Source organism: Canis aureus, chromosome 3, assembly GCF_053574225.1.
Source record: "Canis aureus isolate CA01 chromosome 3, VMU_Caureus_v.1.0, whole genome shotgun sequence".
NCBI classification, from domain to species: Eukaryota; Metazoa; Chordata; class Mammalia; order Carnivora; family Canidae; genus Canis; species Canis aureus.
In genome coordinates this window covers 24991173-25007990 of record NC_135613.1, presented here as the reverse complement: position 1 = coordinate 25007990, position 16818 = coordinate 24991173, and the positions used below count along the sequence as shown (strand labels likewise).

At 49.1% G+C, this 16818-nt stretch overlaps 1 protein-coding gene across 1 annotated transcript in view; it reads right to left on the bottom strand.

Annotated features, from left to right (window-relative positions):
* The window catches only part of SPG7 (SPG7 matrix AAA peptidase subunit, paraplegin), a 39244-nt gene that overhangs the window by 9216 nt on the left and 13210 nt on the right, over window positions 1-16818 (bottom strand). Inside the window, exons 4-11 of the mRNA XM_077891170.1 lie at window positions 16253-16494; window positions 13765-13904; window positions 12258-12360; window positions 10702-10827; window positions 9985-10147; window positions 9475-9648; window positions 1404-1528; window positions 524-626 (exon numbers count right to left, since the gene is read on the bottom strand). Coding sequence (XP_077747296.1) covers window positions 524-626; window positions 1404-1528; window positions 9475-9648; window positions 9985-10147; window positions 10702-10827; window positions 12258-12360; window positions 13765-13904; window positions 16253-16494 — 1176 coding nt within the window. The remainder of the gene's footprint in view (window positions 1-523; window positions 627-1403; window positions 1529-9474; window positions 9649-9984; window positions 10148-10701; window positions 10828-12257; window positions 12361-13764; window positions 13905-16252; window positions 16495-16818) is intronic.

The following is a 16818-nucleotide window of genomic DNA, read 5'->3' as shown; positions in this document are numbered from 1 at the left end:
CCCAATTTTGGGAAGGCACCAAACAGCCCGTGTGCAGAGTCCTGAAGGCAGCAGTGCCTGGAGTGCCCATGGGGGGCACAGGCACAGGGCCAGTGCAGAACCATGTTGGGTCTAGCAAAAGTTGGGCAGGAAAAGCAAATAGGGATCCCTGGGTGGCGCAGTGGTTTAGCGCCTGCCTTTGGCCCAGGGCGCGATCCTGGAGACCCGGGATCAAATCCCACTTCAGGCTCCCGGTGCATGGAGCCTGCTTCCCCCTCTGCCTATGTCTCTGCCTCTTTCTCTCTCTGTGTGACTATCATAAATAAATAAAAAAATTAAAAAAAAAAAAAAAAAAACCTGAAAAAAAAAAAAAAAAAAAAAAAAAGAAAAGCAAATAAACTCATGGTTACTTTTACTGCTGCTGGCTCTCTGTGCACAACCTCACGCCTACCCGGCTACACTGCTGTGCAGCCCAGAGCAAGGGGTAGAGGGCACTGTGGGGGTGGCCTGCATCCTCAGGACTGACAAAAACCAGCTTCCATACCACTGAATCCCGGCGTCAGCTCCGCCAGACGCTGGGAATAAAAGCTGCTGGCTTGGGTCAGCTTCAGGCTCTTCAGGTGATGCTCAAAAATTTCCCGCCTTTCCTGCAGGGAAAGGACACAGTGTGGGCTCACTCCTGCCCCACAAACAGGAGCCACTGGCTGTTAGATCCCTTTCTTTGTCGTCACTCCCGACCTACAAATAGGAGACCAGTATAGACCTCAAGCAGCATTTCACAAATGAAAGATAAAAGAAAGAAACAGAATGAAGTTCATGATGCATCTAAGGGTTATTCTGTAGAACATTTGCTTCAGATACATTCTCTATTTTCTAGACATTCCATTTCTAGAATGTTTCTTACACAGATAGAAAGCTGTTCCCCAAGCAGAGTCAGAGGGGAGCCCTGTTCTGCTGCTTAGAGAGCAGAAATGGTTTGAGTATCAGACCCAGGAACACTGCTGGCGGTGGCACAGGAACATGAACCATTACACTTAGGCTTCGAATTCTTTCCCCACTCATGTTGGGGTGCACATCACTGCCTGCTGGTTCCTGCTGCCTGGAGCACTACAAAGCCCTGGCCAGCAGAAGGTAGACATCCATTCTGAAGCCTGAGGAAGCTGGTGGTGCTCAGAGACCACCCACCCCATGGTAGCAGCATACCTCATGCTCCAAACCCATGGAGCATCTATAGACTCGAGGGGGTCAGGACGAGAATTCTGAGGTTCTCCAAGGATTCTGCTATAAAACTCAGCCCCAACGTTTAGGGATAAAGAGAAAAATACAGGTGAACAAAACAAGCTGCAAAACCACAGGAAGAGTGGTAAGCCAAAGAAAGTATGGCCAGACAAGTGCCAGAAGGACCATCTCCCAGGAGCACAGACCTGCAGTGTGGGAAGGTCAATGAAGACATGTCGATCCAGTCGGCCAGGCCTCAGCAGAGCATTGTCCAAAATGTCAGCTCGGTTGGTAGATGCCAGGACAATGACATGGTCCGTGGTACCCATTCCTGGAGGGACAGACAGCTTTTCAGGTAGAGCGCCCCTTTCAGGACACAAATGGGACTGAACCCACTGAGATCCGTGAGAAAGGGATAGACAGGTCACTCTGAATGAGTTGTGGACTGACCTAGGACCAAATTCTCCACAAGAGCAAGAATTTGCCTGTCCTCCCCAGGCTGTCAGCCCAGAGGCAGTGACACAGATGGAGGCTCGTACTGCCATCCACACAGCACCCTAGGGGACTGCATTTCTCCTAGGTAACTGCCCAGCAGGCCTGGGGGGTGCACTGCTCTGGGCAAAAGTGATGCGGCAAGAATGTGGCCTGGGTTTGTGGCCCTGGGTTTTTTACAGGAATTTTTTTTTTAAAGATTTTATTTTATTTATTCATGAGAGACACAGAGAGAAAGAGAGGCAGAGACATAGAGGGAGAAGCAGACTCCATGCAGGCGCTAAATTGCCGAGCCACCCAGGCTGCCCATCTTACAGGAATTTAAAAGCAAGTACAAGGGGCACCTGGGTGGCCTGGTGATTGAGCAACTGCCTTCAGCTCAGGGCATGATCCCAGGTTCCTGGGATCGAGTCTCACATCAGGCTCCCTGCAGGGATCCTCCTTCTCCCTCTGTCTGCATCTCTGACAAAGGAAAGGAAAGAGGAAAGGAAAGGAAGGGCAGCCCGGGTGGCTCAGTGGTTTAGCGCCGCCTTCAGTCCAGGGCCTGATCCTGGAGACCTGGGATTGAGTCACCTGGCTGGCTTGGTTGATAGAGCATGCAATGCTCAATCTCAGGGTCTTGAGTTCAAAGCCCCATGTTGGGTGTGAAGCCCACTTAATTAAACAAAGAAAAATGCCACGATCTATCCTTTGCTAATAAAAAAAATTCCCTAGTGAGCTGATGTTGACAAGTACAATTTAAAACTACCTGTAGGGCAGCCCGGGTGGCTCAGTGGTTTGGCGCCGCCTTCAGCCTAGGGTGTGATCCTGGGGACCCCGGATCGAGTCCCACGTCGGGTTCCCTGCGTGGAGCCTGCTTCTCCCTCTGCCTGTGTCTCTGCCTCTCTCTGTGTGTCTCTCTCATGAATAAATAAATAAAATCTTAATAAAATAAAAAAATAAAATAAAATAAAATAAAATAAAATAAAATAAAATAAAATAATAAGACTACCTGTAAAGTCTTAAGTGAAATTTAAAAGAAGTGTTACAGATTTAGGCTGACGGTGTGACCGCCACCTCCCAGCACTGCCATCTACTCCATCCCAGGACCCTGCGACGGCAGAGAGGGGCTTGGCTGAGCGCATACAGCGGTGGGGGGTGGGGATGGGGCACCCACCTCACCTGGGACATGACACCTGAGTTACCAAGCAGCAGTCCCTGGGACACTCAGGCCACACCCCACTCCCAAGGAGATCTTCAGGAACTCTCCTGTGCTTGTGTATTCTTGCTGGAATGTGACAAGCCAGGACACCATGACAGGTCCAGTCCCGTTCATGTGTCAAGTAGAGAGTATAGCAGATAATCCTGACTTTTACAATAACCTGGAAACAAAAACACGCAACATCCAGCACATGCAGTGCTTCTGCTGCTGTGCTCCATATGCCTGCAGTGTGGTTTTAGGAAAAGTCACACTCTGACACAGACACAAAAGGCTGCATGGAAGGAGGGTCCTGGGGTAGACGCAGCTTCACTCCTCTAATGAACCCTGGATGGGGGATGTGCTGAGACTGCCAGCTCAGACTTCCCAAGTGTCCTCCTTCCACATGCCAAGGCTGTGTAAATGCAGACTTCTGGTCACATACACTGAAACCATGTGGACAAAGTAGAAGCCGTGGCTGCAGGACAGCAGCCGGCGGACCAACAGTCTGTTCTCCATCTCTAGGATCTGGTCACTCTGATGGTCTTGTCTAAATGGCATCAGATGACATATAGCCATCTGAGGCTGGCCTTTTGGTCCACCACATCCCGAGACCCATCCAAACAGTTCTGTGTAAGTTGTTCACTGCTTTCCACTCTTTGATGGTAACCATAATAGGACATACCTGAGTTTAAAAACTGCACACACTGGGACATCTGATTGGCTCAGTGGTTGAGCGTCTACCTTTGTTTTTTTTTTTTTTTGTTTTTTTTTTTATTTTTTTAAATTTTTTTTAAAGATTTTATTTATTCATGATAGTCACAGAGAGAGAGAGAGAGAGAGAGAGGCAGAGACACAGGCAGAGGGAGAAGCAGGCTCCATGCACCGGGAGCCCGACGTGGGATTCGATCCCGGGTCTCCAGGATCGCGCCCTGGGCCAAAGGCAGGCGCCAAACCGCTGCGCCACCCAGGGATCCCGAGCGTCTACATTTGGCTTAGGTCGTGGTCCCGGGGTGCTGGGATTAAGTCTCGCATTGGGCTCCTCTCAGAGAGCCTGCTTCTCCCTCTGCCTGTGTGTCTGCCTGTCTCTCATGAATAAATAAATATAATCTTAAAAAAAAAAAAAAACTGCACAAACTGGAGGACTTCTGGTTTGTTTCCAGTTTTTACCTACCACAAATAAGTAAACGTTTTGTGTAAACATTTCTCCAGGATAAGCACGCAGGACTGCTAGGGCTGGGTCAGATGGGAGATGTGTTTGGTTTTGTCTCCCAGAGACACTCTCACCAGCAGTGTGTCTGCTCACATCTCCCTGGATGTTTTATTCAAATCAGAATCATCTAGGTTCTCAGGGAGACCTGGGTCTGACCTCTCCACGCTCTCACTAGCATCCAGCGGTGCCACCATTCTTCATTCTAGCTCTCCTGTGATGTATGTGTGCTTCAAGATATTTTGGTAGATGTGGACAAGCTTATTCTAAAAATTACATGAAAATGCAAAGAAAATGAATAAATAAATAAAATCTTTAAAAAAAAAAGTTGGGGGATGCCTGGGCGGTTCAGCGGTTGAGCGTCTGCCTTCAGCTCAGGGTATGATCCCAGACCAGGGATTAAGTCCCACTTCCGGCTCCCTGTGAGGAGCCTGCCTCTCCCCCTGTCTCTGTCGCCCTTTTTGTGTCTCATGAATAAATAAATAAAATCTTAAAAAAAAAAAAACGCAAAGAAAAATAAAGTATTAAAAAAAAAAAAAGGAATACGTAAAGAAAGCACAATTACTGCAACAGTTTTAGTTGAGAGGAACAAAGTGCAAGGAGCCACCCCACCTTCATCTAAGATTCTGTGCTGAGTGAGGAAGGCAGGGTGGTGTGGTAGAGGGGCAGCCTCGTCAGCCAGGGCAGCAGACCAGGGGGCCCAGACTCTCGGACATGCCCAGCCAAGCGCTGGCAGAGGCACAAAAGCAATTCAGTGCAGGAAGGAACAGCCTTTTCAACACATGGAGCTGGAGCAACCAGACACCCACAGGCAAAAAAATGAGCCATGACTAAACCCTCACATTTTCTACAAAAGTTAACTTAAGACAGATTACAGATTAAAATGGAAAAGGCCGTGTGGATGGCAGCTAGAACTTTCTAATGACTCCACGTGAGACTAGATCTCACGACCCCATAAATTCCTGCTAACACAGAAGCTCAGGTGAAGGCTTCCATCTCTAGGGGTACTTGGTGCAAAGCCTTCTTTTTGCTGCTGAAAATGGAGAAAGGTGACTGTCAATGGATAACTTGCCTGGGAGAACCCCAGCGCTCTCTGCACAGGTGCCCATCCCATGCGGCCTGGCTGTCTGCTAGCGCAGCTTCTCCCTGACCCATGAGTGGGGGGTTTCTCTTCCTGGTGAGCTTTTCCCACAACTGGCACAGTGTCTGCTCCGTGTTCCGCACTTCAATGAACAAGCAGTGCCCTTCCACAAGGACTAACAGAGACTCCTCAGACACATCTAAAGGGCTGAGAATGCCCGGCTGTGTCTGCACACAAAGGGACCTGTTCACTGCTGGCCCAGCCCAACAAGGGCCTTCAGTCAGAAGTTCTGGGGCCCTAGCTAGTGATGGGCCGGAAGCACCCCCATTCATGGCAGCGTGGAGCAGTCTGGCTCAGAGGAAGATGCCAATTAGTAAATGCTTCCTGGTCTCAAGTCTGCCCAAAAATACAGTCTCAGTCTTCAAGGGCAAACAACCAAAATAAGCAGAAGATACGTTACTTCCCGTGAGCTACATGTTCAGAGTGGGAGTGGTGTGGGACCTCCTTCATATCACCCAAGATAACGTGCTGTCACACGCAGAAGGCCACAGAGTTGCAGGTGAGGTCACATACTCTAACATCACTGCACATGTCAGAAAATCAGAGCTTGGAGAAACTGGGGCAGATGTGAACCCCACAGTGCCCTCCCAGTCCAGGAGCATGCCTGATGTCTAGTGCTCAGACTGGCATCGGCAGAAGCCAAAGGACAAATGTGAACTTGAGGACACTTCAAGCTTGGACAGCCAACTGGTCATCTGATGATCTCCAATAGCCTGTTCTCCCTAGCCTACTCAGTTATCACAGAGGCTAGCCATTCTTTTAAACAGACAACCAGAAGCCATCATTAAAATCTGGTATTTCTGATAGCAGAAGCTCATCAAACACACTGTACTGGTCTCAGTGGATGGATGGACCTCAAGCTTGGGCACCCATGGGCTATGAGACTTAGTGATCAGAATCTGAGGGGGGGGGGGCTTACAAATCTCTGCAGGACTCCAGAACCAACTCCAGAAGCAATCACCAAAGCCATAAGAGTGAAGGCACACCATTAAGAGATCGTCTAAAGGAATCCACACTGCCGTGTGGTTTCCTAGAAGTTGGAGACTCTAGAGGATAACTTTAAACCTATGGTACAGTACAGTGCCTGCCCCAGAAGCGGAGGGTGGGGTTGGTGGCTCCCTGGGATCTGGCCTGAAGGTGCTCCCATAGGCTTCTCTTGTGAGGGTCTCCACAGCTGTGTTCAGAACCGGGGCTTCACTCTATTCACATTTCTTTTTTTTTTTTTTTTTTTTTTTTTTTATATTTTTTTATTTATTTATGATAGTCACAGAGAGAGAGAGAGAGGCACAGAGACAGGCAGAGGGAGAAGCAGGCTCCATGCACCGGGAGCCCGATGTGGGATTCGATCCCGGGTCTCCAGGATCGCGCCCTGGGCCAAAGGCAGGCGCCAAACCGCTGCGCCACCCAGGGATCCCTCTATTCACATTTCTAATGACATGGAGTTCTGTGGAAGCTTCCTTCCCTGGAAACTTGCTCTTTACAACAATTCCTAAGCAAACAGTGATAGGCAACAGGGTCAGAGATGGGACAGAGAGGTCTGCAGGACAGCTCAAGAGGCACACTATTCTCCTTACAATGTTACAACACAGTCTTTTCTGCAGACTGATTAGACAAGACACTTTGATTTTAAATCTGTAGAGTTGGGCAGCCCCGGTGGCACAGCGGTTTAGCGCCGCCTGCAGCCCACGGCGTGATCCTGGAGACCCTGGATCAAGTCCCACGTCAGGCTCTCTGTATGATGCCTGCTTCTCCCTCTGCCTGTGTCTCTGCCTCTCTCTCTCGGTCTCTATGAATAAATAAATAAATAAAATCTTAAAAAAATAAATAAATAAATAAAATAAATCTGTAGAGTTTTCGGAGCTTACAAAATTTACCACTGCATCTGATCTGCACATGAAAGTTTGAGGACAGGCCTCGCCCTGCTGCCTGCAGCCACTCCAGTGCAAACCCCAGCACCAGAGATGAGGTGTGCCCATGCAGTACACCATGACAGGTGCGGGACTGCTGAACTCTTCCTGTGCTGGCCTCATGGTGGGGACATCCTCTAATGGGAAAGGCCTGTAAAAGTGTCCCAGTCCCAAAAACAAAGATGTAGAAACATTCTCAGCCTGAAGGACACCAAGGTGACAGGACAATTCAATAGGACGGAAGGCTGCACTGGACCTCAGAGCAGAAAAGGCATGTCTGTGGGACAAGAGGCAATCCTCAAGGACACCCACACCCTGGTCTTGGGCAAGCCAGCCTTCCTGGAAGCTTAGGGGAAGGTATGGAGGGACATATGGACTGCTTCTGCAATGCCTTCCTAAGTCTGAAATGATTTCAAAATGAGAGGTTCAAACAGAGTTCATCATTACTCACACACAATCCAACTCTGCATCTACACACTTGCCAAAAGACCCACCGTCCCAAATGGCAGGAGCACTTCAAAAAGGAAAACAAACACACCTATGTGGTTCTCTTAGAACCAGCAGTACTTTGAAAGAAAATTGTCTCCTTCATCTGCAATACTGAAAACAGAGATAGAATTCTGACTGAAGAAAAGTTAAAAGTGGATCTGACACCCTGGGCCCGCAGGGGACATCTGTGTGCCCACAGTTGAAGGCAGCATCATTCCAAGAGCCGAGGCACTGTTGGCGGGGAATGGAGAGACACAAGGGATCTGGCCACACAGTGGAGTATTATTCAGCCCTGAAAAGGAAGTCCTAGGATGCCTGGGTGGCTCAGTGGTTGAATATCTGCCTTTAGCCCAGGGCATAATCCTGGAGTCCTGGGATTGAGTCCCACATCAGGCTCCCTGCATGGAGCCTGCTTCTCTCTCTGCCTATGTCTCTGCCACTCTCTCTCTCTCTCATGAATAAATAAATAAAATCTTAAAAAAAAAAAAAGGAAGTCCTAACACGTGCTACTGTGTGGAGGAACCCAGAGGACGTTATGCTGCGTGAGGCAGAGAAGGACAAATGTGTAGGAGTCCACCCACATGAGGGTCCTAGAAGACGCAGACCCGGGGAGAGTGTGTGGCTGCCAGGGGCTGGGGAGTTCATGTTTAACGGGAACAGAGTTCCAGTCAGGGAAAATGAGAAGGTTCTAGAGATGGACAGCAGCAGCAGCTGTACAATGAGAATGTACTTAATGTCACCAAAGAGAACATTTACAAATGGTTAAAATGGTAAAATGTTATGTATATTTTACAATAAAAAACAGGGGCACCTGGTAGGCTCAGTCAGTCAAGTGTGGGACTCTTGATCTCAGGGTTGTGAGTTTAAGCCTCATGTTGGGTGCAGACATTACTTAAAGATAAAATCTTTAAAAAAATAAATAAATAGGGATACAGGGGTGGCTGAGTCGGTTAAGCATTGACTCTTAGTTTCAGCTCAGGTCCTGATCTTGGGGTTGTGAGACTGACCCCCGTGTCGGGTTCCATGCTCAGGAGGGAGTCTATTGGAGATTCTCTCTCCCTCTCCCTCTGCCCTCCATCCCTGCTTGTGCCCAATACGTAAATAAAATCTTTAAAATTAATTAATTAATTAAACATGCACTATTAAAAAAAAGATCTTACAAAAGTAAGTGAAAAGAGAAACCATTCAGGGCACCTGGGTGGCTCAGTGAGTTAAGTGTCTGACTCTTGGTTTCGGCTCAGATCATGATCTCAGGGTCCTGAGATCAAGCCATAGGTTGGGCTTTGTGCTCAGCGTGCAGTCTGTTGCAGATACTCTCTAACTCTGCTCCCATCCCACCCCCTCCTCCCATCATGCTCTCTCTCTCGCTAGCTCTATAAATCTTAAAGAAACCATTCCATGTCACTCACAACCCTAAGATCAGGAGTCCACCGACTAGGGCAGCCAGGTGCCCCATGTCACCTTTACTTCACTGTGCAGCAGACACACACACAATACAATCCCCTGGGTGTATCTAAGACTGAGAACAGTGTCATGATCTGCCCTGACCTTTGTGCTTCCAGGTTTTCCTTTCTTTGCTACTATTACCTTGACTCTTTAGCATTAAAACCTGTGTTTCTTGAGTGCAGCAAGGTAACACACACACCTCTGAAACTGGCCTGGTCTCATTACTACCTACTGGAGAGTGCAGAGAACACCCGTGCCTGTGACCAGTGGTATGGTGGAGAAACAGTGACTGTAGGAAAATGAAATGCCTGTGAGCATCACTGCAAGGTTCCAGAACAATACACACCAGTCACATGGTCTATCTAGAAGAAAACTTCCCCTGCCCAGGAGCAGGCTGGGAGTGTGGGGCACCCACCGTCCATTTCCACCAGAAGTTGGTTGAGTGTCTGCTCTTCCTCTGTGTTGGAGAAGCCAGACATGGTGGTAGAGCGCTTCTTGCCCACAGCATCAATCTCGTCAATGTATACAATACAGGGGGCCCGGGCCCGGGCTTCCTTGAAGAGGCTCCGCACACGGGCAGCGCCAAGGCCTAGGGCAACATAGAGGACCAGGAGTTGGACAAGTAATGGGAGATGAGCCCAACTCTTATTCCAGGGGCCAGAGCTGCCCACTGAGGATGACAAAGTCTCACAGGATCATCCTAGTGGATGCTCACCCCCCTGGACTCTCCAGGCAAAGCATGGAAGTGGTTTCAAAGAATATCACTACCCAATTCTCTCCATAAATGTGTCACAGATTTCACGTGTTCTTCTCTGTCCCCCATGTCTTCATCTATCTGGCCGCCTAAGGAAGGGTGTGTGATGACAGAGCCATCCTGCACAAATGGTCGGGCAAACCTGTCCACAGCCCCCCGGGCAATACCAACCTCCAATGACCTCCACAAACTCTGGGCCTGCCATCGCCAAGAAGGGCACCTGGGCCTCTGTTGCCACCGCCTTGGCCAGAAGTGTCTTTCCACAGCCAGGGGGCCCAAGCAATAGCGCACCTTTTGGGACTTTGGCACCAAGCTGAAGAAATCGCTCTGGGCTCTGGAAAAGCAGCAGATAATGACACAAGTCACAGGTGTTTCAGAGAGAATTTTTAAAACAGGACTCACATGGAGATCAGCTCATGTATTGTCATTAATCAGCTATGGTTTGTGTGGTTCTGAGAAAAGCAGGGAGCTACGGCAGTGACCAGGTGTCCCAGATGGCTCATGGTGCAGTCAGTGATGGGCTCTTGGCCCTTCTACTGGTTTAGCTGCACACTCAGCCTGCACTGCTGGCTTAGCAAGCACCATCACACATTGCCTGACTAGTGTAATTCTTCCCTCAAGAATGGAGCTCATGGGCAGCCCCTGTGGCGCAGCGGTTTAGCGCCGCCTGCAGCCTAGGGTGTGATCCTGAAGACCCTGGATTGAGTCCCACGTCAGGCTCTCTGCATGGTGCCTGCTTCTCCCTCTGCCTGTGTCTCTGCCTCTCTCTCTCTCTCTCTCTGTGTGTCTCTATGAACAAATAAATAAAAAATCTTAAAAAAAAAAAGATACATTTAAAAAAAAAAGAATGGAGCTCATGTCTGCCTCCTGCTTGGCACGTGCACCTACCTTCAGATAATCCACAAACTCTTTGACTTCTAGTTTGGCTTCATGCATTCCTGCTACATCTTTGAAGCTGACTCCTTTCCCCATCTTGCCGTCCACAATTGTGAAACGAGCCATTTTAAGCTGATTCTGGGCAGAAAGAACAAACGGCAGGGTGCTGTGCACTCCTAGCACAAAGGGGAAGAAAAGCACCCCCGGGCTGGGCCTGCATCCCTGGGGCCCCGCCTTCCCTTGGCCCAGGCTCTCATCTCCCACAGCTCCTCCCCTTATTCAGACAGATGGGACTTAACATCACCTTTCAGGCTTACAAGGGGAAATGTTTACTGTGCATCATTAACAGAAAATTATCTAGCATCTAGCAATTTGGCTTTAAAAAAAACCCACATAAACCACCCCCTATACAAACTATGTAATTTAACACCTCTTGCACATGAACTATATTTTTCTATACGACTTTTCCCAGTACTGTGGAACTCTGATTATAAAAGTAATGTAATAACACTGAGCTCTGGAAAGGTGTGGTAGAAATGTTAGATGGTAAATTTCTGGAGAGCCATCAGGCAAGATAAAGCGCTCAGTGAGGGGAGCAAACTTGAGCTGAACACTGCCTCAGGAAGCACACCAGGCAATGGTCGGGCACCCAAAGGATGCTTGTGCACTGGATTTATCACAGTACTATTTAAATACAACAATAAAAATAAATAGCCCCAAATATACAAGACTGGTGAAACTGGCTGAGTAAAATACAACACAGTCCCACAATGAAACACCATTAAAAGGGTGTGAGTCTTTAGCTACAGACAGGAAAACCCTCCTGGTCTCAGTAGAAACCTGTCTCGGTTCCCAGGGAGGTGACCTCTGCAGACTTGCTCCAACCAGATTTCAGGTCCCTCCCTGGCACCTCTGCTGATGGGCTAACTGGCCATATCCCACACGCCATGGAGGGAAAGTTCATGTGACAACAAAAGCCACAATAGGAGAATTTTTTTTCTAAGTAATCTGTACCTTCAACTCGAGTCCTGAACTCAAGACCCCAAAATCAAGCATCACATGTTCTTTTGACTGAGCCAGCCAGAAGCCCCAGGAGAATGCTTTTAAAGTATATTAATGTTTGGGGTGCCTGGCTGGCTCATTCAGTAGAGCATGCGATGCTTGGGTTTTGAGTTCAAGCCTCGCATGGGTGTAAAGATTACTTTAAAAAAATAATAAAATCTTTAAATAAAATAAAACATAAAGACAACCTTTAAAAATTTCTGTGTCTTAGCTAGTAGGAGAAACCAAAAAATAAGTCATGCTCAGCTCCTGAAAAACTGCAGAATAAACTGGCCTATACACTTGCTTGGCTCTGCTGTCCCAGGAGTCAGGGAGAGAGAGGCCTCAGGTACATCCCCCAGTTAGCCAAGCAGCCTAGCTGTCCAGGCCACAGCTCCAGGCTGGCCATCATGACAAGATAATTTTCACTGTACACTTACTCTGTGGTATATGTGAGGTGTATTCAGCAAGCACAAGCACAAACCTTAAAACCACAGGTTTGGTGAGACAGGATTTTCATAACTTACAAAAGCACTGAGTCCTCCTTCCCTTCCCGTCATTCCAGCGAGACGGAACACATACCACAGGATGGCCAGGCCCACTGCAGTCATCCCCAGGGCGTAGAGGGCACTAGCGGGAGAGAGAGGCAGTCATGGCAGCTCATAGATGCGACTCACAAAGTCAGGGGTTACCGATACTTCAAAGAGGAGAAAAGCAACTCCCACTCTGAGAAGTATGCAGAACTGGTTGTGAAATGGGTATCCTTATCCAATTCTTTTTTGTATCCTTTTTCCACATTGTCACATGGAGCATGTAAAGGCCAGAGACAGCAGCTCACCATGGTGGAGCCCACACACTGACCCTGTCACCTAGAGCCTTTTAATAATGCCCAACAAGAACGGATTTTCATGTTTGATATATTTTGTTTTCAAAAGTAGGCCATCAGGAACTCCTGGATGGCTCAGTTGGTGAAGCATCTGCCTTCAGCTCAGGTCATGACGCTGGGGTCCTGGGATCGAGTCCCATGTCTGTCTATATGCTCAGCAGGGAGCCTGCTTCTCCCTCTGCCTCTGCCTCTGCCCCTGCCTCTGCCCCTGCCCCTCCCCACCCCCTGCTCATGCAAGCATGCTCTCTCAGTCTCTTTCTCTCAAATACATGAATTAAATAATAATAATTATCATTATAAAGCAGGCCACCAGTTTTGGTTTGTAAGGCAAAATAAGCAGAGCAGTAAAAAAAGTAAACCCTAGGGCACCAGCCATACCTCCTGCCATTCCCTACAGTACACCAGCCCTGGAGCCCTGTGCCTTCAGGAGAGACCTGTCATTTTTCAGGAGTGCCTGCCAGTCACTGGCATCCCACATTTTCTGAGTGTGGGCATATCTCCATGAGTCAACAGTGAACCTCTGCCCATGAGTTCCAGCCAGTTGGCCCCAGCATGCTGTTAAATACCCCTGGGACTCTTGTGAATTACTGTGCTCCACTAAGGGAGACTGGCAGGTCCCAGGGGCCTAACCGGGTCCCCATTTCCATCTGCCACACAGAAGCAAGAATTTCTTTTCCTTTTTTTTATATTTATTTATTCATGAGGGGGGCAGGGCAGAGACACAGGCAGAGGGAGAAGCAGGCTCCATGCAGGGAACCCTATGCAGGACATGATCCCGGGTCTCCAGGATCACGCCCTGAGCTCAAGGTGGCGCTAAACCGCTGAGCCACGGGGGCTGCCCAGAAGCAAGAATTTCTATTGGACGTCCCTGCTACTCCCCTTTCTGTTTCCCCGTTTGTACAAGATGGCAGCCCCACAATGCGCTGAATTAAGAACTGTCAGAGACAACTAAACAAAGTGAAAGACTCACCAACAGGCCCACGGACGCCCCCTCCCCCACCATGTGTGGTCACTGGCTCACACACTTACACTCCCACACGAGGGCTGCTTTACTGTAGGCCAAGCCAGTGTGAGATGTTTGTGGTTTGTTATCACATTACAAAGACAAGCCTGGTTTAGTTCAAGAGCCAAAACAATGACCAACATACTTTCCAAAGAATCCTGTCCGCTTATAGGAAACCGGAATCCTGTCCTTGCCTTCAATATTTAGCATGTCTTCAGCAGCTCGGAGCTTCTCCTCAAATCTGTCGATGTTTGCCACCTGCATCCGGTACATCAAGGCCAGCCGCTGGGGGCAGAGAGCAGAGGCAGTGCAGGTGACAAACAGGTCAGCTGAGGACAGCCTTTAGACACAGTATTCACACCCTGCAGGGCTCCAGAGGGCAGCAACCTCTATCTGCCATTCAGAATCCTTTTCCAGATCACAATGACAACAAATTCTCAACACATGTGCTGGCTCTACTTTCACTAACAGGTGCATTTTAAGAAAATGGAGGGTGGGCCTTATGCTTTAAACTCATCACCCAGCCTCAGCTGTGCATGCAGAGCACAGAGACACATGACAGACATGAGGTACTTGCTGGGTTGTAGGCAACCCACCAAGACAAGAAACATAGGTTTGCTGCTTGACCGTTGGCTAAATCTAAAATTCAGCGGTGGATTTCTCTCTTTCTCAGTAAACCTTTCTCGGGTAGAGAAAGGGCTCAGGGAGAGTGAGCAGGTAAAGTATCTTGAAGTGACATCACTGCCTCCTCCAGGGGTACAGGCTTCACTGAGAGGAGGCTCCATAGCAAGCCAGACATCCACACTGGGTCCCCCAATCCCTTTTCTGTGAGCTGACCTGAGTCACCCAGCAAGGGGCCATTCTGATGATCTCCATTGGCCTGGACAGCATCATACCAGTCCTGTATCATTCTCCTAAGGACCTGGTCCAAATGCTTCTTAGAATTAAGCTGTCCCGGGATCCCTGGGTGGCGCAGCGGTTTGGCGCCCGCCTTTGGCCCAGGGCGCAATCCTGGAGACCCAGGATCGAGTCCCACATCGGGCTCCCGGTGCTTGGAGCCTGCTTCTCCCTCTGCCTGTGTCTCTGCCTCTCTCTCTCTCTCCGTGTGACTATCATGAATAAATAAATTTAAAAAGAAAAAATTAAAAAAAAAAAAAAAAGAATTAAGCTGTCCCATACTCAGCTTCTAAATACACTGTGCAATCTACATGGAGCAACCAGATACTCCTCTTGCTCTTAAGAGCCTCAGAAGATTCCTTGTGGAATGAGCGGCTGGCCAGGCTGCATGTCACAGGGTCACAGGCCAGATGGGAGAAGCAGATGGGGGTACCCACCAGCCAAAACACACTGATCGTAGTCTGCATGGGAACACCTGGTAGCCTCAGTTGCTTAAATAACCTAATAGACCTCTAAACGCCTGATCTGGACTTTACACATGCCTCTGTCACTCAAACACCTGCCTGGCCATGTAAATAGAACAGAAAAAACTAGCAATGATCTTTTTATGCCAGGTGCCAAGAGCAAAATGTCTGATTCCAGAAGCCAAATCAACTCCCATGTCTTTTCTTTGTTGGGGCCTGGACCATCCACTTGCTTCTGCAAGGTCACCCAGGTAACCTAGTACACAGGGCCGGGAGAAGCCTGTCATCCCCAACTAAGTTACAAGCTCTTGTAAACTGACAACCAGCTGCAAACAAGGTGCTTGGCACTCAGCCCTATCCAGAACCCAAGCAGGAGCTGGGGTATTAAAAGGGCATGCTCTGAAGCAACCCTGATGCTGTTGTAAGGGACAGAGCACTACACCCAAGAGTACACCCGTGCTCCACCAGAGCGGAGTAAGTCCACATTGGACATCATTAAAAAAGGAGTCTCCCATCATTTAAAAAAAGGAGACTACAGAAACATGACAACTAAATACAATTCATGGTCCTTGATGGGACCCTGGATTAAAAATACTAATAAGGGTGCCTGGGTGGCTCAGTGGATTAAGCATCCCACTCTTAATTTCAGGGTCATGAGTTCAAGTCCCACACTGGCCTCCACACTGGTGGAGCCTACTTAAAAAAATAATAAAATAAAATACTAATAAAACAGTTCTTAATGTCACTATAGAGATGACTAGGGAAAAGGATCAGGAAAAATGCTTCAAAAGATATTCTCGCATCACTATCTTTCCTGGGCCTCCTAGCAGTGTGGTTACAGGGTAAGGAGGACAGTTTAAAAATCCCACAGCAGGTTTTTAGTCAGCTTCTGGGGCCCAGTGCCCCTACTCCTGATGCCCAGCCCTCTTCCTGGGACCAAATCCTACCTTCCTGACCCCTCCTCTGGTGAGCATTCGGGAGCCTCCCGGGGGACCTGAGGTGGGGAGGTGAAGGGGTCCTGCTAACTTGCTCTTCCCTCCTCTTGAGGGACAGGCCTCTGACCCCACCTCTTAGCCACCCTCACCGTGCCCCAGAGAATCTCCTGGACACTCCCCAGCAGCTCCCAAAGCTGCACTGGGTGCTCATCTACAGCCAGCAACAGACCCAGGTGTCCTCAGGGCCACAGCTGCAGGCCCCCAAGACCCCCCCTCCAATTCCAGCTTGTCTCAGGGCAGTGGGGACAGAATAAAAAGGAGCTCTGCCCTGACTCACAGGCCGCCCGAACACCACAGCTCCAGGGTGCAGATACACTTCCACCACGTCGCTCTCCGGCACCACCTGCACGCGCTGTACCTCACCCTTGGCCAGCATCTCGTGGACAAAATCATTCCAGGAAATGTTGCCTCCGCTGGTGCTGAGTGCGTTCAGCAGGCTCATGACCACAGCGATGACAAACAAAGTGCGCAGCCGCTCGCGGTACATCTGGTCCTCTCTCTCCTTGCGTCTCCTCTCCTCTGCAAGCAGGGCAACCGGGGGAGCATCAGACACAGGCTGCAGGCAGGGCATCAGGACAGCCCAGCCACGAGAAGGCCAACCAAGCCTGCTGGCCAACTTCCAACAGGTGATTCGAGCCACACACCATTGCCTGAGGTCCCGTCTACTCAGAATCAAAAGCTTCCTATCTCCACAGTACGCCCCCCACCACAGGCACACTGGACCCCCTGACCTGGCAGGATCATGAAGGATGTATGTGGCACACATGCAAGTTATTAATAACAATGAAACACATTTTACCACAGTCTGCCATCCCCTGCCCAACAGCCACCTATCCTGAACCT